The sequence below is a fragment of the Urocitellus parryii genome, chromosome 8 (assembly GCF_045843805.1).
Source record: "Urocitellus parryii isolate mUroPar1 chromosome 8, mUroPar1.hap1, whole genome shotgun sequence".
In the NCBI taxonomy this organism is placed as follows: domain Eukaryota; kingdom Metazoa; phylum Chordata; class Mammalia; order Rodentia; family Sciuridae; genus Urocitellus; species Urocitellus parryii.
Window position 1 is genome coordinate 9490872 of NC_135538.1, and position 22757 is coordinate 9513628.

The window sequence follows — 22757 nt, forward strand, 5'->3', positions numbered from 1 at the left end:
TGTCCAGAATGCTCACAATGCTCAGAGAACCTTCAAGGAACATGGGGTGTGAGTATGTGTTTTGTAAGGAGGGCCGTGGCCTAAATCCCCAGTGGGTACAAGCAGTCAGGTAGTCTAGGAAGTAAAAAAAAAAAAAAAAAAAAAATGGCCACACACAATTTACCTTTCCATTTTCTATACTTGCATTCAGTATGAAAAATAAAGATGGCTCCAAGATATCATGAAGCAAAAATCTGCAGGATTTTCAACACAATTGATTTTTAACTCAAATAGAATTGGTTTTATCCCAAGTAATATTTAAAATTGTGCTTTTCTTCTTTCTACTTCCCTTTTGTTTTATATAAAATGGCAATTCTTTTTAGGAGAAATAGCCTTTTCTTACCAATGCAAATCATTTGTGGTTACTTGTATTAATGAACGACGTACTTGCTTTCATTTGGTTGTAAATAGCATGAATATGATTTTGAACTTGAGTGGATTTGGCTGTTGGAGAGAAGCCAGGAGAGAAGTTGCTGAGTTCCCTGAGGCTGCCTCCAAAGTGACTTCTTCCCAAGTACAAAGCCAGTTCCCTTAGCTGATAAATGAAAATGAAGTGGTAATTTCCTTAATTCCATTTGAACTAGTGTGTAGCTTAGAATATGATCTGAGATCTCAGCCTAAACTTGGAGCCAGTTTCTCCTCCTCATTTTTTTGGATACCTTTACCAGGACCTCAAGTGGCGCTTGTGAGATTTGGTGACAATGAACACAACATGGAACCAGGAAGATGGTCAGGTAACACCCCTGTTCCCTGAGCATCCCCTCCCTCTACCTGTGGCAGATCATCTGCTGCATGGCAATCTAATTGCAGAGCAAATTCCCTCAATATTGTGTCAAACAGCGATGATCCAAGGTTGGGGGTGGTATGGACAGCATGTCCCTTAACTAAGAAATCATTCAATCACCATCTGATACCCCACAACCCACAGCTCTGAGTTTTGGTTGTTTTTAAATCATTCCATGCTAGGGGCACTTAAAAAAAAATACACACTCTCTGCAGGTCCTTTGGATGGTTTTGTTCTCACATAAGCTGTTAAGGACGACTGTACGCAGATCCAAAATAACAGAGGATGTCATTTTATTGGCTGTCCACGGGGAGTTCATCATACAAGGAGGTGAAGACTGCAGGGGGCAGCCCAAGGCAACACCCCATCGGACCCCTAGACAGAAGGTTAAATGGCACTGGATAGGATAAACCCCCGGCAGCCCTCCGCAGCCCAGACGCTCCCGATCCACACAGAACCAAGTGGACTAATCAGCCACCAATAGCCTTGTCCATTGGGCTGCATCCGTTGGGCCGTCTGCCAACAAAACAGCACTTGAAAATTCACAAAAATAAAAAAAAGGAAGAAAGGAAGAAGGAAAGAGAGCAGCATTTCCTTCGGAATACCAACACCACTGGAATGCAGACGGTAGCTGGCATGCAAATCCACACCCCGTCTGTTTTCTGCCTTTAGAACTTTTGTAGTTTTTAAATTAACAAATGGAACGGCGTGTCTATTTCAGATATTAGTAGCATAACACTTAAGTGCGATTTCAGTCTGGCCACGTGTCAGAAACCTTCCGTGTGTCTGTCCCAAGCAGCAGACAGGGCAGCGCCTTTTCTTCCCTGGCTGGATCCCACCCCGAGGGTCCTCCCTCCCCAGGCCCAACCTGCAGGTTCCGAATGCCCGAAAACAGCCACTTCTCTATATTCATTATTGTCAAAGCGCTCAGGGCGGGGAAGAAAATTCAGATAAAACCAAGCTCCGAGTTTCTGGAGCCTGCGGGCCCTCTACCATGAGACGGGGCTCCCCTGGCTTTCTAAGCAGGTCTCTGTACCCCAGGCCTGGGGCTGTCATCTCCACGCTGCGGGGTGCATCCCTCTGCTCGCTCCCACCGCCTGTGGAGGAGCCCTGCGGTCGGTCCTGGGGTCGGCCACAGGGGTCACACGGAGCTGAGCTTCACCAGGCCCCGCACGGAGTCTTCGTGCAGAGAGTCCTGGCTGGCCAGGCCCAGCACGTGCATGGTGCGGCTGTGCGCCAGCGGGCTGCCGGCCCCCAGCATCTGCGGGGGCGAGGGTGCCTCGTCGGGGGTCAGGAACTGGTGGCCCCCGTGCTCGTCCTTCAGGGGCATAATGTCCGAGAGCGCGGCCTCGGCGGCGAGGTTGGGCATGGAGGAGGGCGGCGTGGGCTGGCCCAGCGTCAGGCTGGTGCACGGCGTGCCCAGGCCGGGCTTCCCCGGCAGGTGCATCTCGTCGCTGGTGAGGCTGGGCTCGCTCTGCAGCAGGGGAGTGGCTGCGGCCTGCAAAACGAATTTGGTGCTCTGAATGCACTGGTCTTGGTCGCACTGGAGCGCAGCAGGAGCCAGCAGAGAGAAGGCGGAGATAAATGGGGGAAGGGAGAGCAGGGCGGGGAGGGAGGGTGTAAGAAGAGAAAAAACGGTTAGCGACACCTCGGGTGGGTGCAGGGAGCGTGCACAGTAGCCCAGGTGCATCTGGAGATCCCCGCCCCCGCCCCCCCGCCGCGGTAAGGACCAATATCTGGACGGAATAAACTGCTCAATGGAAGAGTCACCCCAGGTGCCTCCCCAGGGGTGGAGGTCCAGGAAGTAACATGCAGTCACAGGCTGTGATGCCCAGGGCCTCTGTCCCCAACTTAAGGATGTGATTTTAAACAACCCCATCGACTAGGCTTTTTACCACCTCAAGCAGTCTGAGGCAGCTGCTTTTTACGTGCTGAAAATCATTTTTTTTTAAAAAAAACCATATTGTTCTAAAAATACACCCACGTTCACAGTATTGTTCATAATAGGTCAAGAGGCAAAAGCAATCCGGCATGGATTGATGGCTGAACGCATACACAAAACATGGTCTATTTGCACAAAAGAATATTCTTAGTTCTTAACAAGGAAGGGGATTCTTACACATTACAACAGGGACGAAGCTGGAGGGTGGCACTCTATGTAAAATGAACCAGACACACAGACAATTGATTCCACCAACACCGGTACCTGGAGCAGTCAGGTCCACAGTGAGAAGGCAGGACGGAGTGGCTGGGGGAGGGGGCTGGGAGGGGCTTGTTTAATGGGGACAGAGTTTCAGTTTGTAAAGATGAAAAGTTCTGGACATGGAGGGTGGTGATGGCTGCAGAGCAATATGATAATGACCGGATCCTGCTGAGCTGTACTTAAAAATGGCTCTGTCTATTTGACCAAAAGAAGAATAGAAAGATACAAGGGTCACAGAAGCCCTGGGGTTTGAATCAGACTGTTCTGCAAAGGCCTAGAATTCCTGCTGGGTTTTCACCAGCCTCAGGAACCATGAAGGGGTCTCCTGGGGCATGATGATGCCAATATTTGAGAAGACAGCTCCCTTTCTTCCAAGGGTTCTGAAGTCACATCACATCACGGCCTTTGTTTCACTTTAATCACTGGCAAAGAAAACAGCATATATCCCGGGTTGCTCAGCAAACTCTCTTCTTGACCTATAACACGCTTGAGCTAGAATCCACTTCCCAGAATTTGGAAATCCTAAACTTGACCCTCTGTGGTTCCTTGATAGTGAAATTTTGAAGCAGCTTTTTTTTTTTTTTTTTTTTAACAGCAGGAGGAGTGGGTGTGGTATTAGGTGAGCACCCTGTGACTGTTCCAGCGATTAGCTGGATGCCCTGCTCTGTTTCTTTAAGTTCTCCTAACAATCCTGTTTCTGCTCTTTATGTGCTGGATGGGGACCAAGGCTTAGGTGGGTTGGGCCTGAGCTTGAGACCTCAAAGATGAAAGCAAAGGATAGATCCAGCACTGGAAGCTTGAATCCTTCGACTGCAAACCATCCAGACTTTTGACATACAGTAGATACTTAATTACATGTCACTTGGCTTATTACCTCTTGTTCCTTTTCAGAACTGGAGTGTTCTAAAGAACCAGGTAGTAATATCCTGGTGGCTGAGGTGCTACCACCTCTGCCTGCCAGGGTGCACCCAGAACTGCCACTCACCTTGACCCATAGCCCAGCAGCAATACAAAATGTGTGCACGGAGGAGCCTTAAGGGGGACAGAGTTCACCTGAACTTGCAAATCCTCAGGTATTCATTTCATTTGCTGCAGAATATGCCCATCAGCCAGGTATGGCTTTCTTTTTGAAGTCACAAGTGTAGGTTGCCTCCGATCGTGGCCCTGAGCCTACTTAAAAAGGCTGGGGAGCTGCAGACTCTCAGAAATTGGAACATTTTAGAAGTTCAAAACCCGTGGTTCCAGGCAAGAGGAGCAGGAAATTCTTGAGGAGGGAAAGCCAGTCTGAAGGCAAGACTTGCTTTTCTCTCATGCTTCCTCCTGGCCAGTGGGATTCCAACAAAACAGAGATTTGGGGAAGGGCCTGGGAAGGTGGGAAGGGGCTGGGGAATGGGGACTATTCAGAGGAGATGACAAGGCCGTTGAAGGTACTTGACATGGGCTGACTGTCAAACACGGCGATCCTTTCCTGTAGGCCAGTGTTTGCTTTTCCTAGTGTCAGGTGTGCAGCTGAGGAGCTTTCTTTGCTCTTACAGGGACTCTGGACCCAGGTGTTGACTCTTGGTGACGGCTGTCTGCCTGTGGACAGTGGTGGTCAGCAGGCTGGCTCCAGCTCTGTTCGGGGCATGGGCTTGGTCTTGACAGTGGAAGGCCTCGTTTAACCTTGGTCTTGACAGGTTAAACAGGTGTCCTTGAGACTCAGTGCTAGCATCCAGCAGCTGCGCTTTGCAAGACCAGTTCAGGAATATTCTCTGTGATAGAGACTGAGCTGCCAAGGCTCCTGCTTCCTGTTGGGCAGCTCCGATTTGCAGGTGGCCCTGCATATGAAACCAGGGTGGAGACGGGACAGGGGCCTCCAGTGCACAATCCAAGGCCCTTCCTGGATGACTGTGTCTTTCTCCGTGTCAACCTTCCCCTCTCAGCCCTCACTCATCCTGTGCTTTCTGTTCACATCCCCCTCCCCAGGCCCAAGGAACGAGGAAATTCCAAATTAGATTTGCTCCGCTCTTTCGACCTTTTTATTGAAAACCAATTGGCAAATTCTGTTTTAGGGATCAGCCCAAGTACTTTGTGACTAGAGCTGGAAGGGGTTTTCAAAGCCATGTTAGGAGCACAAGGGAGGCCACCCAAGTGTCTTTTTCCCTCCACCTCTTTCTCCCTGCCTCGTTCTCTGACCCTATCTCTCTCCCCCTCTGTTCCTCCCTCTCTTGTCCATACACACACACACACACACACACACACACACACACACTCACATATTTTAGTTGTAGAGGACACAACACTTTTATTTTATTTATTTTTATGTGGTGCTGAGGATGGAACCCAGTGCCTCACACATGCGAGGCGAGCGCTCTGCCACTGAGCCATGACCCCAGCCCTCTCTTGTCCATTTTCCTACTTTGTGGCCCCCCCATCAATTGCCCTTTCCTGCCTCCCTGACCCTTTTCTCCAGTTCAAGCCTGATAACAGAGTTCATGGACACCCACCAGAACCTTCTGGTAATAAGATGGCTGCTGACAGTGGGCAGGGAAGGTCACAGGAAAAGTTAATGTTGAGTCTGAGGCACCTTCTCAGACTCAGCCATGATCATCACTTGCTGACTTACACAGCACAGACCAAGAGGGGCAGTCACTATTCAGCTAAGGAAGTGGAAGCTCCAGGGCATCTTGCAGACTTAGCCCCTTCCAAGGCCTTGGTCTGGCATACCTGTTTCCTTTTCTTAACACCCATGGCATGACGGACGCAGGCCTCTTGAGACCGGGATCCACTCCTGGGCACACCCAGTGCTTTACCTTGGTCAGGCCACTTGCTGAGAACCCTTCAAGTCAAATCCTATGTCAGCCTCTGTGGCCCAGACCCTGTTGAAACTGCTCTCCTGTCTCTTATGTGTAAGGTTGGAGGACACTGATGGAAGGACGGGAAAAAAAAGTTAGGAAAGAAAAAGTTGAGCCTAAACCATTGAAGTTAAAAAAAAAAAAAAAAAAAAAAACTACTGCAAATCATTCAGAAATCTTTTCCAAATGAGTATTGTAACTCAGATTTCTCTGACTTTCAGCACCTGTTCTACATAGATTTGTTGAAATGCCTTAAAGGTGACTCTCTCCAAGTAAAGCTTGACAGTGGAAGGCCTGGTTTAACCTTGGTTTTGACAGGTTAAAAAGTTGTCCTTGAGACACAGTGCTGGAGGGACTACTTTCATATGTCTAGCTAATCTGATCTTCACTATCCTCAGTTTGCCTGGCCCCAGTGGGCGCAGGTCCTGGGACTACAAACCCAAGGGTCTAAATCCTTCTGAATCCTATGACCTGGAAGATAACCTGCTACATTCAGACAGACTTCCCTTGGGAAGAGAGTCCCCATTGGGGGGCAAGCATAGATCAGGCTCTGTTTGCAGTGTATGGCCCATATAGACCTGCTGTTGGCTCATAATAGTGAGACCGTGGGATTTTATCAGATTCCAACCAAAGTGAGCAATGACACCTTCCATTGGAATTATAATTCCCATAATATTAATTTTGCCAGTTTTGAACATCGCCTCCTTAGAAAAAAACTCAGATATCAAATGACCCAGGGATATATGATATTTTAAAAAATCAGTGCTTCTTCATATTTTGTACTGTGCCAAAGTTCCAAGAACAATGAGTTGATAAGCCTTCATGGTCAAAATTCTATGTGTTTTTTAAAAAACCTCATAGAGAAAAATAGTCAGTATCTTCTGGGTTACTATGGAAATGACCCTCCTTTTTTTAAATTTAAAATCCTTCATTCTAATTCTTCTGTACCTGTTTATTGGTTTTTCTACTTAACTTTCTTTCTCTCTGTGCTTACCCATTCTCTTTCCCCCTCATCAATTTCCCTCCTATTTTTTCCCCTGGCTTCTCATCTGAGGACTCTTTCACCTTCCACCAGTAGAGGGAGACATCCCCGCTTGCTTTTTTTTTTCCTTTTAAAATTTGGTGGCTAGGACTATTCCAGCTAACGCCAAGAAGCCATAGTATTTATCTCAGCAGTTACATAATCTTGAAGAAAAACATTTAAGCACCCAGATTCTTGCCAAGAACAATCCATCTACTAGGAACAGCGAATTGAGAAACAATCCTTTAAAGATTCGTATTTATGGACTATGAGGTTGAATCATATGGAATTGCCATCTTTTTTTTTTTTTTTTTAGGTCAAAAATCAATCAAATGGTGAATAGGAACAGGATAGAATCTTGCTCTCTAGTAGGAATGTCTGTGAACAGTCCTTTCTGTGGACAGTGTGAGGATCTATGCTATACTGTAGGAGCACTGTGGTAAGTCACCCTGAGGGCGGATTACTGCCCCACGGAGCTTCAGCATTTAACAGGCAAAGAAGCTTATGGTTTGCGACATTCGGATGCCACACACATTACTGCTTAATGATACAATTTTAAATGCCAAAAAGACCATTTCCTTTTTGTTTCTTTAGATTTTCAAATAAAATTGCCCCTTTTGGAATACATTTGATCTTATTTATCCTGACTGACTTCTTGGTTGAAATAAACCTAGTGTGCTCATTAAATGCTACTAAAAACAAAGCTAGGAGTTTTCTAGATGATCTGTATATAATTTAATAATGAATGAAATTAATTCTTTCTTTTGCTCCAATTCTGTCAAAAGTATTAGAGCTAGGCATGGTTTGTCTTTGTTGGGCTGTGAAGCCCTGTCCTAGAGTCTTAAAAAGTTCTCTTATAGATGCTAGAAGGCATAAACTTTTGAAGTTTACCTAAAATACAGATACTGGTTAGGAGGAGAGCTTTTTTTATTATTTTACTCAATATTATTATTAAGTTTGTTGAAGTAATTTTTTTTACTGTATTTGACTTTTAAGATTACACAATTCTTATTTAATAAATGATACAGCTGTTGGGTTATTCTTGTTTTGATATTGGATAAGGAGTGAGTTAGTCAGTTTTCCATTACTGTGACGAAATATCTGAGATAATCAAGTTAAAAGGAGGGAAGGTTTATTCTGGCTCAGTTACTCGGCTCTGTTGCTTTGGACTGTTGTGGCACAATATGTCATGATGAAAGTGCACAATAGAGGAGGATTGCTCACCTCATGGCAACCAGAATGCACACAGAGAGAAAGGGGCCGGGGTCCCAACATTCCTGTCAGGGGCATTCCCCCAATGACCTAACAGTAGCCTCCACCTCTTATTAAAGGTTCCACTATTAATACTGCCAGTATGGGACCAAGTCTTCCACACTTGGGCCTTTGGGGAACTTTTCAGGTCCAGGCTTTAGTAAGGGGGATGTAAAATATTAGATTCAGTAAATATAGTAAGTTTTTTTTTTTAAGTTCCAACAACTATGCACTTTGTTACTCTTTGAAGCTATATATGTCAGATATCAACATAAACTATGACTCTAATGGTATCTAGAATTTGAATTATTTGGCAATTAAATAAAATAAAAAATGCTAAAACCTGGGCCATAACTGGATGTCACGGATACTCACACATACCTTGTCATAGAAAGAACTTCCATGTTGGGTCATAATAAAAACCAATAAAGAAGAAAGTAGGAATACTGAAAATATGACCCTTAGTACTAGGGTTATTTGCCCACTATCCCAGCTCGGCTCCTCAGAATTTCATGAGTTGGATGGCAGAGGCCACATCTGCAGTCACACATGCCAACATGATGCTTTAAGTGTGACTTCATGCCTCTATCATTTTCTTCCTTGAGAATCTGTTAGAAGGAAGCTCACTTAGGCACTAGGTAACTACCACCACCCCAACTTGCATGAGATGGTTAGTTACTGGTGATTGTTTTCCATTTCTGAGACAACGACTAAGGCACAGTGTACTTAGGTGCCAGTTGTCTATCAATATTCATTGAATTTTTCTGACCTGCAATGTCACAGCATTTGTCTAAGACTTGTAATGAATTAGAAAATATCTCTAATTTCTAAAATGTAGAGTGTGTATTTCCCTAGGAGCACTTTTCCTATCATACATTAAATGGCTTCTTGATCTGGATATTGGTCCTAAAATAAAATGATAGACCAAAATTTGATCCTTTGATCTTGAGTGTCAATAAATGCTCATCCTTCAGATAAGCACGGGAACTGGTTTTGGGTCAGAGTAATCATATCCCATAGCTAATTCAGTATTTATTATTGGTGGAGTTTAGCAAAAATATGTGTCTGGGGCAGATGGTGACATCAGCTGCAACATGTCCTGTAGTTGTAGAGACAAGACTTCTACTCCCAGAAATGAAGGAAAACAGACAGTGGACTAGCCTTTAATCTGCATATAAGGACTAGACAGACCTGCCCAAAATACTGGAAGCAAATGGTGCCAAAATAGCACACAATGAACAATGCAAGACCACAAACCCTGATGGGAGGCAAACTCACAAAGCAAGCCTGTGACCAACCAGTTCTTGTCTCAGGGGACAATTTCCCAACCTGGCACAGAGCTAGAGTCTGAGAGGGTCATGGCAGTTTTGCTGAGTGAAGAAAACGATTTGAATATGAAGAAGTTAAAGTGACTTGGTTTGTAGCCCAGGCATTGGAGGATGCAGTGGAGAAGGTGGACCCCAAGTTCTAGTGGAGTCCCCGTGTCTGTAGCAAAGGGTTCTGCTGTGCACATGAGAACCCTCTACCCCAAGGCTTACAAGACAGAAGTTGCAGTGGGGTTGAGAGTGGAACAGAAAGCCTGAGGCTGAGAAAAGTATACTGGGGACACGAATATCATTAACACCACTAATACCTTGCCTCCAACCAAGACATAAGAAGGGTTGTGCCTTAGGAGAAAGAGCCATGCCCTAAAGAAAGATCCTAGACCCACCCTAACAAACCCTAAAAAAAATCCTAACAAGACATTCGGAGAAGACAGACTTAGAGGGTTCTGAGAAACTTGTTGAACTTCTCATAGGTCTACACTAGCTAAATATAATACAGGCCTACACAAATTCAAGTGATAAGCCAGTAATTGAACTATTCAGAGGAAGATAACAACATCTACATTATTATAAAATGTCCAGTTTCAATAAAGTATCAATAGGCATATAAATCAATAAGAAAATATGATAGAACTAAATGAAAATTCTAGAAATAAAAAGTATAATTACTAAAATGAAAACTTCTCTGGATAAGCTTAACAGAGATAGGAGACAGCAGAAGAAAGAATCAGTGAACGTCAAGATGTAGCAAAAGAAATCACACAACCTGAAGGAGAGACAGAGTTTAAAGAAAAATGCTCAGAGCTTCAAGCCCTATCCTTGGGGCCAATATCACATGGCCTAACGTAGGTATAATTGGAGGCCCAGGAAGAGAGAGAATGAAATAAGAAGGGAAAATAAAATAAAAAAGGATGGCCCAAAGTGTCACAATTTGATGAAAAACAATAAATTTCAGAGCCCCCAGAATTAGATAAACTCCAAGCAGTGTAATAATAGAACAGGTCAATAATTCACTTGGTGAATGAGTTTCTGATTTCCACTAGACTAGTCTGAAGTGTTGCAAATGGTTTGGACTCAGGGAAGCAAGTAGAGAAAAAAAAAGAGTTGACTTTACTTGCCATGGATTAACCCTGCCATTTGTAATGGAGTAGAAACTGTCAAGGTGTAGGTCAGATGATGGAGACATTACACATTCAGTCCCATGGTCTGGTTTCGTGACTGACTGTAGGAAGTTCATCATCCTTCTATAGAGAAAGCCTGTGTGGCATGGTTTCCTCAGCCCCGAGAGGAGCTCTGTACCCCTGCTCTCATAAGAAGACCTTCCCCATGGGAGACTTTAGATACAGTGGTCACAAAGAGCAGTTTTCATGGCTTCAGACTGCCAAGATCTACCACTCGTTAGCTAGGTCACATACTTAACATCCCGAGTCCCTGTCTCCTCCAAGGGGCAATTAAAATACCCACATCAGAGGGCGCAGTGAGGATCAAGGGAGTCAATAATGCATGTGAAACATTTATCCCAGGGTTGGGCACATTGTAGTCGATCTAAATCTCCCTGTTTTCTCCTTCTCCCCGTCTCTCTTCATGAACATTTGCTGAAATCAACCATCCCAGGGACTCTTCTAGATGCTGGGGATATAGTACTGAACAAACAGCCTTGAAACACTAGATTATCATTGTTGTTGTCATTATCAAAGACAAGTGCTTTTAATAGAGGGTAAAATATTCATTGATAATTGAAATTCATATATTCATGAAATTTGGGTTAAATTTCCCTCCAGGTGTAAATGATTCATAATAGATCTCTTCCCAAGAGTAGATTTTCACAGGGAGAGGGGGTGAGGATAATGGGTTGATGGGACTGAAAGAGTGGGGCAGGAAATTCCTTCCTGCACCGTCGGCAAGCTCTCTGGAAGTGCTTCTTCACTGAGGCAGAAGAGCATAGTAGAGCAGAGACTCTGCGATCAGACTGCAAAACCTTCCTCAGGCAGATTACTTAAGCTCTCTGTGACTGCTTGGTGATCTGTGGAATGGAGCTCTTAGTGCCTCCTAGGCTGTGGTGATGGTTAGAAGGAGATCTCGATGTCACAGGCCTGGAATGGCATGGTCACGGGCTGTTCTGGCGTGGGGATTGGTGAGCACCGTGTGGTATGAACACCAAGGACTTGGGGAGAGGAGAGTGGGGTGGGACTTCTGCTTGGGGCCAGCCCTGCTCCATGGCTCTTTCTGAACCTGTCAGCCTGGAACCTACACTACAGGAGCCCGTAAGGAGAGATGGAAACCATGAAAAGGCCCACTCGAGGTGCCTCAGGGACCTAGAGATGGACCATAGAATGGAGTGCTGTTGGCATGGTGACAAGGCAGAATGAGCAGAAGTGGTGTCTGACTAACTGGAAGGGGCCCCGAAGGTCGATGGGCAGCTGAAAGCCAATGTTGAAATCCTCTGTCCACCATGGCTGGGAGGAGCCCTGCTCTCTCAGGCTGGCATCTCTGGAGGGGGACTCCCAATCTCCGTGACCTCTGGGTGTTGGCATCTCCCTCTTGGATTGAGAAGAGCTGAATTCCAAGCCTGCCATCTGGTCCTAGTGCTAACTTTGTTGGGGCCACAAAGAACACACCTCGTCCTCTCCTGAAGATGTGCTCATGTACTCGGGGCATTCCTAGCTGTGAGTAGGAACCTTGGGACCCAAAGCATTTCTCTGTCTTTAAGCAGAGAGCCAACCTGGGTTCCTCCTGGTGAAGGCACCTGGTGGGATGAGAAGGGCACGGGGTGGGGTAGGGTGGGGGTAGGGGAGAGAGCTGTGGTTGTGGCTCAGTGGTAGAGGGCTTGCCTATCATGTATGAGGCCCTGGGTTCAATCCTCAGTACCACATAAAAATAAATAAATAAATAAAATAAAGGTATTGTGTCCATCTACAACTAACAATAAATAAATGAATAAATAAAAAAGAAGGACATGGAGCTCCAAGTCACTTAGACTTTTTCAAGCACCTGTCTATGAGCAACTTGTTTTTTGCTCAATTTATAATCGGTGCTGGTTTCTAGGTCATCATGTGTGCTTGGGAATTCTTACGAAGTGAGAAAAACTCAAGCTACAACTCATTCTTCAAATGTCATGAAATATTCATGAATGCTAAATTTAACAATGAAGTTGATATATTCATGTGTCTCAAGACATTAAACATTTATTAATTTTGATTTTGATTTTGTCACTTTTATGTTTTAAAGCATATAATCTTTTTCCCAGATCTTAAACTTTTCCTAGAAGTCTGTGGAAAGTGCGCAGACACTGGCCTACCGCGTCTAATGGGTAGAACAACCACAGACTCTGCCTCTCGTGGATCGTCTTGACCCTAGAGAGGCCACTGCTTCATGAAGCCATCGTGATGTGTCACCGCACTAAAGAAAACTCCTCTCTAGTTCCTCGTTCATCGTAAAGGATGGATGGAGCTTTTTGCAGATGTGGCAAAATTGGAAGATGGGAATAATGAGGAAAAGAAGACCCTCCATGAGTCAGATCCTGCGAGAGGAATTTTCACATTAATTCCAGTGAGCAGTTAACAGCCTTTACCCTGTGCCCAGCCCTATGCTATAGACTGGCAATAAAAAGGTGTGACAGGCAAGGTCTCAGTCAGTTCTAATCACAGTGCAGGACATGGGTGTCCTTGTTCCCTTCAGTTTACACATGTGCATATAGACTCTGGGGGTTAAGTGACCCCTCCAAGACCACACAGCCCCAAAGTGTTGAACGGGGTCTCTGATCCGCACCCTGCTCTCTACCACTCTAGTACCCAATTAGACCAAGACACTTGATTGCCTTAGCGGGGAGAGCGCTGGCAGAGGTGGATGGAGAAAGAGGGAGATCTAATAAGTGCTAATTAAAAAATAATCTCCCAGCATGTGAGATGAACTTGGATTAATATCTTAGATGATCAACTTGAGCAAGTCTTATAGTTTGTTTTTTTCAATGCCAACGTGACAGGTCCTTTTAGAATGATCAGTAAAATCAATGAACGTCTCCATTATTTCAGAATGAATTTCTCCCAATCATATCATTCCTCATCAACACCAGGAAGCAAACCTTCCCAGGTTTTCCATTCAGCTGCCTAATGGGTGTTTCCCCAATGGCGCCAGGAATCAGAATTCTGGGCCAACAGATTCCACATGCCCAAGTGAGCTCCCTACTCACATCTCCCCTTGAACTTCCATCGCTCACCCAGCTGGCAGCCTCCTGGTTGACCTCCCCCAGCCCCCAGCATTATCTTAATTCTCAACCCCTACTCTGTGCTGCAGCTTTTCTGACCCACCTCTGCTGACACGACCAGCCTGATGGTCACCAGGTCTCCTGCAAGGCCTCCGCTATTCACCTTGGCTTCTCAGTGTCATGTGTCCCTTCCACCCGACAGAGCCCCCACCCAGGTCTCCTGCACCATTGCCACCCTCATCTACATGAAAATCTGAAGCTATTACCGTGAGGTTTTCTTACCATCTACAGAACAAAACCCAAGATGGATCCAAGGCACCAAGGCCCCGTGCACTTCCTGTCCTGCCTTACGCCCTGGAGTCACGTCTGCTGTTCAGCTGCTCCAAGTGGATACAATTGCTGTTGCCCATCATGTCCCAGGGACATCAGGGAGTTGATGACAATGTCAATAGCTAACCCTTATATGGTACATACCTTGTGCTAGGCTAGGTGCTAAGTGCTTGCATAGGTATTAGCCCACTCCTCATAGAAAAGCTACCAGTGAGGACACCAATGTTCCCATTTTGTGGGTAAAAACACTGAGGCAGAGTGAGGTTAAGCAACCATCAAGGTCACTCATCTGGTGAGTGAGCAGCAGCCCTGTCTCTGACATTGAGTCTCCATCCGCTCTTTCTTCTCCAAGAAATCTTCTTGGAATCTTTTCCAAGAGAAGGCTAAGAGCCTAGGCGAATGACTCTGGAGCGCTCACCAGGTGGAAGATGTCTGTGTCCAGCTTCCGTCACTGGCTCCGGGCTTGATTGGCAGTTCTGTGCATTACAGATCTGGAGCCATGCTCATGGGGGTCTGACTTCCAGAATTCTTAGATTTCTAAAAGTCTCATCTCTGATAGGGAGAAGGGAGATGGTGGGACTCACCAAAGGAGGGCTTCTTTACCTTGGAGCCCATAGGCTTCCCAGGGGGAACGTGTCCTGATATTGCCCTTGAAATGCCATGTGTCTGAGCTCACAGGGGAGCAGAATTCACCAGGGCTGCGGCTCTGCGTGGCCTGGCCTTGCTTGTTCCTTCACACCATGGACTTTCAGGGCCTCTTCCTAGCTCTTCAGTTAGACCTAAACACAGGGCCCACCAAGCTCCTCCCCTGTGTGTGTGCAGGTGTTGAGCAGGGCCACGGGAGGTGGTGTGTGTGCACCTATACCCAGGTGTGCGGGGCGCAGGGTCATAAGGTCTGACAGACCTCATGAGGCAGGTGACCCAGGACCATAGGTCCACATTCAGGCTCCATCGTGACTCACACCACCACTGGTCCCTTGGTCATCGCTGAAGAGGCTCCGGAGCTCTGTCTGGGTGGCCTGATCAGCCTGGTGCTCGGTGCCATGTGGTTGCCACACCTGGCTCCCTCCTGTTCTCATCTGGAGACACAGCAGAGGACTGGAGAGTGAGGAGTCTGGGTTTAATGTCCTCTTGTTTCCTGATGGAGCGCCCTGGCCCACAGATGAGTCGGTGTCATAAAAACGAGCCCGACATTGAGTGGAATCACAGTAGGAAACTGTTACAAGGCTCTTCCCCTCTGTGGGTCCTCACATGGTGCTAGGGCATCGGGGTTCAGCCTTCAGGGTTGCTGGTTGCTTGGGAGGTGGCTGTCCCCCAGGAACAGACCAGTACAACACTCTGTCCACTTGCTCCAGGCCCACACCTGTAGTGATGTGCCCTTAACCAGAGTCATAGCACAGCTCCAGCCTGATGGATCCAGAGGTGACTCTGACAACCACGCGGAGAGAAGCGACCACTCCATTTCTTTCTTCAGGGCTACTCTATCATAGAGGCCTGCAGCAGGGGATCCATAAATGTTTGTTGAGTTCACGAATTAGGCTCCATCCCCTCTTGACCTCAAGATGCTTGCTGGTGACAGCAGAACCTTCAAGTAGCCTTTGTTTATTTTTTAAATCTAGAGAAGATGCACAGCATGGGTTGGGTCAGTGCTAACTGAGTGAGACTAACCTAAGCCCATTGGGGTCCATAACACCTGTCGCCATCCACGGTCTCTTCTATGAAGGTTCCTAATGTTCCCTTCACCTGGCTGTGGACCCCTTAAAGATGAGGGGAGTTGTACCCTATAGTCTTGTAGCCCCAGCTCTTAGGTTGTCCTCAGCACATCCCAGGAACCCGATGAGTCTCCTGATGAATGGGAGGGTAGGCACATAGGAGCACATGCTCATGTCAGGGAAGTGATCAGTGTATACCCTGGTCACAGTTCTGGTGGCCGTCCTTATAGGACATTGTTTGTGCACCTGAAAGTGACCAAGGGCATACTTGGGCATACTTGTCTTTAAGGTGGTAACCTTGAAGGAGTATAGTCTACAAAGTGAAGGTCGGCTTTGGAGTCCTCGGATGGGCTTTGGATCCACAAACCAGAGTCTGTGTGCTGTCAGGTAGGTGACAACCTCTCCCAACTTAACAAAAAATGTGAACAACAATTTCTCACTGTTGGTTTAGGATTAAATGAGATCATCAAGCACCTTGAACACAGTTGGTGCTCCATAAATGCAGTCCCCTTTCTTTGTGAGCCTGTCTCTTATTCTCTCTGTCCTCGTTTTCCTTCTCTGAAGAATATGGGGTGTGACCTTCTGGGTCACTTGGGTGGACAGAACAAGAGGCTTCCTGATTGCTCACAGAGGGAAGTGGCAAGGACCGTGACGTACACATACTCAATTTTAAAGGAGACTAGTTACCAGCGAAGCAAAGCAGCCTGGACTAGACACCTGCACTAGCCACAAATAAGCCCGGCATCCTTCTGAGCCACTAGGTGACCAGGAATGAAGTGGTTTCCTCAGCACAGCTCATGGAGACAGCTTGGGGCTGCTGACCTTCACCTTGAGCTCTCCACACACCCCAGGAGCTGCCATTCCCTGTGTACCCTTAAATTTAGCTCTTAGATCTGCAAGCACACAAACTGGGGGTGATTCGGTTCTACAAAGACCAAACAGCACTGGGGCAGCTGGCCTAGCACGGACTTCTTGGCAGAAACGGGAAACTTCTTTAGGGAAATAAGGGAGGCCATTGCCTTCAGACACCTAAGGAATTTAAGGCACCGAGTGCTGGGACCTGGCTATGCTGTGATTGCCGGTGTCCATGGGGAGACTCCTGCCTTCCCCCAATGTCCACCTGCAGATGCTTCAGGCTTCCCACTGTAGTGTGCCTGTACTGTGGTGGCACTTTGCATGGGGGGGGGGCAGTGGGATTCTCAGGTTTTGCTGTGAATGAAGACCTGGTCTAGTTATTTGTGATGAGGGGCTAGTCTCAGGTTCAGGCTGAAGGAGGGAGAAGGGGCAGATCATCCCTGCAAACTTAGCCGTGGGGGCAGGGGGCAGGGGGCAGGGTGCAGGGCCCGTGGACAGCACAGGAAGTAGAGGGTATCCAGCCAGCCAGCCCTGGTGGGACAGGGAATCCCCTGATTCTGTAGAAGGGGCTTCCCATCAGTGTGCCACATGCTGTTTGGACAAAGAGATCTTGTGTGTGTGTGTGCTTCCCCTGCACAACGAGCCAGGCTCAGTGGCCACGGTCCCTTATTGGACATTGCCCTGGTTTGCCATTTCATTCCCTACTGCCAGCCCAACAGTCATGTGGGTGTCCCGGCTGCCCCTCCTGCCAGGGGCTCGGCACCTGGTTTATTACTGGGTTAGAGAACGTGTAAGCAGAAGCAGGGAGCAGTGACCCCCAGTGCAGGCGGCCCCTACCATGTCGCTCTGTGACTGCATGGCCCCATACATGGTGATCCCGTTGGAGGGCGCTGCTGGCTGTGGAGTGTCAGGCTGGATGTACCCTCTTCTGTCAATTAAGCTGCAAGAGAGAAGAGAAGAAAACCCAGAGATGCCAGCAACAGGACTGGAGTGTGGGTCTGGGATCCCGTCTACCTTTAAAAGGCCTGGGTCACTGCTTCCTTGCCCATCTAGATGCCTGACCCCTGCAGGAGACCCCACATCCCTCTGTTGGACCCCTCACCGTGGGATACTCCTAGTTGGTCTCACCTCATCCTGCCACAATCTGCCACCAGTTTCTCTCTGCAGACCTAACTCCATGTTTCCTTATCACATTCATTCAGCAAACGTGTCCCCAGCACCTGCCACTTTCCAGTGTACTGCAGGGGACCAGAGCCACGGCTTGGCCTTATACACTCCTGTGCCTTGCCACCTGTTTTTCTGCTCAAGCCCCCACCCCTGTCCTTTGTTCCCTCCTGCTCCACTGCCCACTGGTGTTGGTGGCAAGGGGAATGTCCTGGGTTGAATTAAACAAAAAGATAAGTGGAAGCTCCAACCCTGGTGTCTGTGAGGATGAACTTAGTTTGAAACAAGGTCCTTGCAGATGTATCTACATTGAGTTCATACTTAATTGGGTAACCCTTAATCCAATGTGACCAGTGTCCTCACAAAGAGGAGAAGACAATAGGGACGGAACATTGTTTGAAGGAACGGAGGCACACGGGGAGGAGGCTGTGTAACCCAGAGGCAGAGAATGGAGGACGCATCTGCTGGCCAAGGCCCGCAGCCACTAGGAGCAGACGGAGGCAAGGAAGCGGCCTGCTCCAGTCTCAGGGGGAACAGCCCTGCCTGCACCTTGGTTTCAGCCTCCAAAAGGTGAAAAAATAGTTTTCAAGGGCTTCCTGAGAAAGTTCCTGGCCTAAGGTGTTTCTGGGTGGATCTCGAGCTGTTGTCACGAGGGGCTGACACCACCAAGCAGCCTGACCCTTTCTGTCGTTTTAAGCTCTGTCCCCTGTTTTATGGCACTTTGCTAGGGAGCTCTGGGAAGCTACAGGACTTAGCCCAAGAAGGTACAGAGGGCTGTAGGCTGGGGCTGGAGTGGCAGGTTAAGTGACCGTTGGGGGAACAAACCCTCCCTGTGTCAGGGAGCTGCAATTGGAGGCTCTCAGAAGAACCCCCAGGAGAGGATCAGCCTCAAGGACCAGAGGCTTTCCCTGGGAATGACCCACTGGAATGAATATCACCCTACACAAAGCCTCCCCAGGACCTTTTTGTGTAGCCCCAAACCACCTACAGCCTGGAGCTGCTTGATTCGCGAACCGCTACCTGCCCAAATCATTTCTATAACATTCGAATATGCCTCAGTTTACCTTTTAACAAGCAATTCAAACAGTTTGAAGGGGAGAGCCATCCTGGAGAGATGGCCCACCCAAAAAACTTGGATTTTGGAAAGAATATGGCCCAACCCAGCCAAAACAGCACATTTAATCCACTTGTGAAAGAAATCATTTTGGTTATGACACAATTTGATTTATATATAGAGAGAGTAATGCCATGTGCAAATCCAGGACTCAGGAACTAGAGAAGAGACTTGGACAGAGTTTTCAATCCCTTTCCTGGACTCAAATGTATATTCAGACAAGGGAAAAGATGCTCAGTTTGCTCCTATACCCTTCCAACACCCCTTTATTAGGAACAACCTAAAATGGCTCAAGGACTTCCTGAGAGAGCTGCTGAGCTGACCTAAGGAGCCCTGAGAAGGAGGTCGAGGAGAATCTGGAGCTGTCTCCACGAGGGGCTGACCCCTACCAAACTGGTCAAAGCCTCACCTGGGTTGCCCCTATCCAGAGGCCCTGGCAGCTCCTGCCTCCCTCCAGCCCCCCACCTCTGCAGGAATCCTCTGAGCAGCTGTTCTGGGGGTCAGTGGAGGTCTCCGTTAAGGAGAAAGGTATGCTGGGCTCCCAACTCCCCAGGCCAAAGGCATAAAAGGATTCATTTCTAGTGACCCAATGGCACCATGATGACTTTGATCAGCCATGGCCCAGAACTGCTGGAGAATGGTGGTGGACATATCCTGTGCTTGCTATCTTTTCTTTTCTCCTTTGCATTACTTTTACTTCACTAATGAGTGTTCACTGAGGCTGACACAAACATGAAGGTGTGTGTGTCCCCAGAGCTCACTCTGGTGAAGTCTAGGTGCTCAGGGGGACTGCCTTGGAGACAATCCAGTGGCCTTTGTGGTTTCTCTGTTTTGTCCATTTCTTGTTGATGACTGGTTGGTTGATCTGTAGGGAATCATCTCCTGGGGCCCAACTCACAAATCCCCAAAACCCTGGCTGTACTTTGACCCTGCACCATTCTGATCCAGATGTCACCTGCCCCTGGGGACATACACTGCTTCTGTTGGCAGGCGGCCTGACTAGCTGGCATTTACTAGCTGTGATCTTGGGCACATGATTTAAATCCTGTCCCTGAATTCCCTCATCTATAAAATGAGAGATAATGGTACCTTCCCCACACATACAGAGTGAGCTTTTAAAAAGCTCTTACCTGTAACCCACTCACAGCAAGGCTGCATATGAATCTCATAAGTGTCAGCCGCTGCCATGATTGATATCGTCATCGTTAATAGCCTGCAATCTCAACTCTCCAGGCCACATGGATTGCCCTCGAGGAACTATTTCAGCATTATATCCTCTACAACTCAGCTCTAGCACTTGTTTCTACAGTTTTCTAACTGCTTCCTACATTGGCTCCCTGTTTGCCAGAGACATCCTTTTTCCTATCTTGAGCTTTAGGGAATCTTCCCCAAATCCGATACATTCAGCTCAAGACCAAATATGATGTGACCAAAGGAAGTGTGACCAAAGGAAGCCAGATCTGTTTATCATTAAGACTGTGTCTGCCTGACACAAAGGGGAGAGCTGAGCTGATGGTCATTGGTAAATGTGACCAGCTGCACCAGGTTTCCACCAGGCACAGCCCCAGCCTCTGCCTCCGAAGGCCTGGGCTACCACTACATAGAAATTTGCTCTTTCAACATCTGTGAAGAGCACCGCAGTTTCTGAATCTTACCTTGGAGAGATGGGCCCACACAGGGCCACACAGCAATTTGTAAAGATATTTCCGTAGCTGTAGGGATTGTAATTTTCTTTACCTCTTTTATTTGACCAAGATCCTTTAATCTGAAAGACAAGGAAAATCAATAACATACAGCATCCTTCACGCTGATGCCAAAGTTTAGGCAAACTGGATCACGGGAAACCCATGAGGAATGCAAATAATCTTTATTCATGTCTTCACCAGGAGATGTGCTTTTCCAAAGGAAAACTGTTGTTTACTGCAAACTTGGAAACATCTCCCAAGCAGCAGCTTAGATAGGGAGAGAGTGACATTCTTTGGGGACAACCATCTCTATTTATACCACATGGAACTAAAAGGTCCTCTTACATAAGCCAGTGGAGATATTTTCATATTCACATTTACTACCCTAATGACAATTAGATGAATGGATGCTGGAAAAGCTAATGTGGTCCCCGAATTGCCAATTTAGACATAAGAATTCAGCCTCACAGTCTTGCTAAAGTGTCTGTTTGGCAGATTGTAATATTCACAGTTACCTAATCAGCTCTTTTAGTAGTCTTCTATCTCATGTATTTTATCACCACCAATTTTTTCTCAAGTTCTTGTTTAAGGTAGCCTGACCAATTCTGAGACATTTGATTCATGTATGGATAGAGACTTCTGTCAAAATCTAAGTATTAAGAGCAGCGAGGACCATGCTCATCAAAAAACATACCCATCATTACGATTTCTGTTCTGTTCCCCCTTTTGGCCTGTATTCGTAGACAGACAGGTGATCCCAGGTAAAAAGTTAAATTCAGGGGCTAAACAGACATTTAACATGAAGGGGAGACTCAAGATGCCTTGGTCTCTGTCTATTAGGGGAAGGGCAATGAGTTGCTTCCAAAATTATTTAAGAGGAATAGAAAGAACCTTCTCCTCAGGGCCAGAACCGGGTGCCGTTTGGCCATTCTTAGTATCCAACCGACATGGTCAGGAAAGGCCAGGAGAATGCAAAGCTGCCCAACAGAGACAGGACAACACCTGGAAGGGCTTCCCCAGCGTGTCCTCTGTTTCCAAGGCTCCCATCTGGAGTGGGGTGTGGGAGAAGCTGGCCCCGACCTCTTCCTTTCCTTCCCCCCTCCACCGCTCAACCCAGCCGCGCCTCGTCCCGTGCGGTCAGGCACTTACGTCTTCATTTGTGGTCTGGTTGGAGCTGATCAAGTACGTGTGGAAACCCGAGAGGCCGACGATGGACCACACAGAGAAGAAGCACACCACGGCCTCCAGCACGGTGCACGAGTCAAGGAGCACAGGGAGAGGCGGCGAGCTTCCACGGCCACCCAGGGGCAGGAAGGAGCGGGCAGGGAGACAGACACCCCCTGCTCCTCAGGCTCCCTCCTTGCCAGCCTGTCTTCCTCTAACCAGAGGGAGACCTCCTACTGGGCAGGAGCTATGTCACAGTCTCCTGTCCCCCCGTCCCCTTGGTTCAGGGGGGCACTTGTGGCTCTGGCAGGCTCCCTGAGCATCACTCACTATTTACAGCTCTACCTCCTTCAGTGGGCTGTCCTCCCCACTGGACCTTGACCTTCTCCTGTGACTCCTGGTGGAGTGGAGGACTGGGGCACCCAGGTCAGAAAGCCCAGGGGTTTGGGTTGGCAGTGGTGCAGGCCTTTGATGGAGGACTAAACATTGAGCAGAGAGCATGCTCGCCTTTCCAAAGCTGAGGACTACAGCCAACAGGTGTCTCCCCCCAGGACTGCCTCTGAGGTCCAGAACCTTCTGCTTCAGTGGGCCATCCACTGAGAGAAGAGTCCATGCCTCTGAACTGGCAGGGGCATTTCTCAGAGTGGCCCTGGGGAGGGGGTTGCTCTTACTTAGGGGCTCTTCCCAGTCCCTCAGCCTGTCCCTGACATAAAAGGCTGTGCTCAGCTGCTGCAGACCTGACTTCCTCCTCACAGGACAGCCAGGGATGTGTCAGCCGTCCGAGAAACAGCTTGGCCTTCTTCAACAGATGAGAGCAAGCAACTGAGGATGAGAGAATTTTCTTCTCCTACAAGTGTTTATAAAATTCTATTTACAAGATACAGATGTTTCTCAGGAAAGACCCCATTCATCACGGGGCTGGTCTGGGGGTTAAATATGAATCTTGCATTCACTGGCAGTGAATTTCGGGCTGGGGAAGGAAGCCCTTGCACTTTCCTCAGGCTTCCCAGGATGCAAGTTGTAGAGATCATGCTGATGCGTCACTATCGATTTTTCCAGGTCGGAGAGAATT

At 47.6% G+C, this 22757-nt stretch overlaps 1 protein-coding gene across 3 annotated transcripts in view; it reads right to left on the reverse strand.

Moving 5' to 3' along the window:
• Positions 1 to 1119: 1119 nt before the first annotated feature.
• Positions 1120 to 22757, reverse strand: part of Zdhhc14 (zDHHC palmitoyltransferase 14) — a 253094-nt gene continuing 231456 nt past the window's right edge. For 2 of the 3 annotated variants that reach the window (XM_026393832.2, XM_026393830.2), the window contains 4 exons: positions 21671 to 21773; positions 20492 to 20601; positions 17396 to 17498; positions 1120 to 2366 (listed from right to left, as the gene is read on the reverse strand). In XM_026393832.2, the coding sequence (XP_026249617.1) occupies positions 1965 to 2366; positions 17396 to 17498; positions 20492 to 20601; positions 21671 to 21773 (718 nt within the window). In that variant the 3' untranslated portion in view covers positions 1120 to 1964. The remainder of the gene's footprint in view (positions 2367 to 17395; positions 17499 to 20491; positions 20602 to 21670; positions 21774 to 22757) is intronic. The other variant, XM_026393831.2, reaches the window with a different exon arrangement.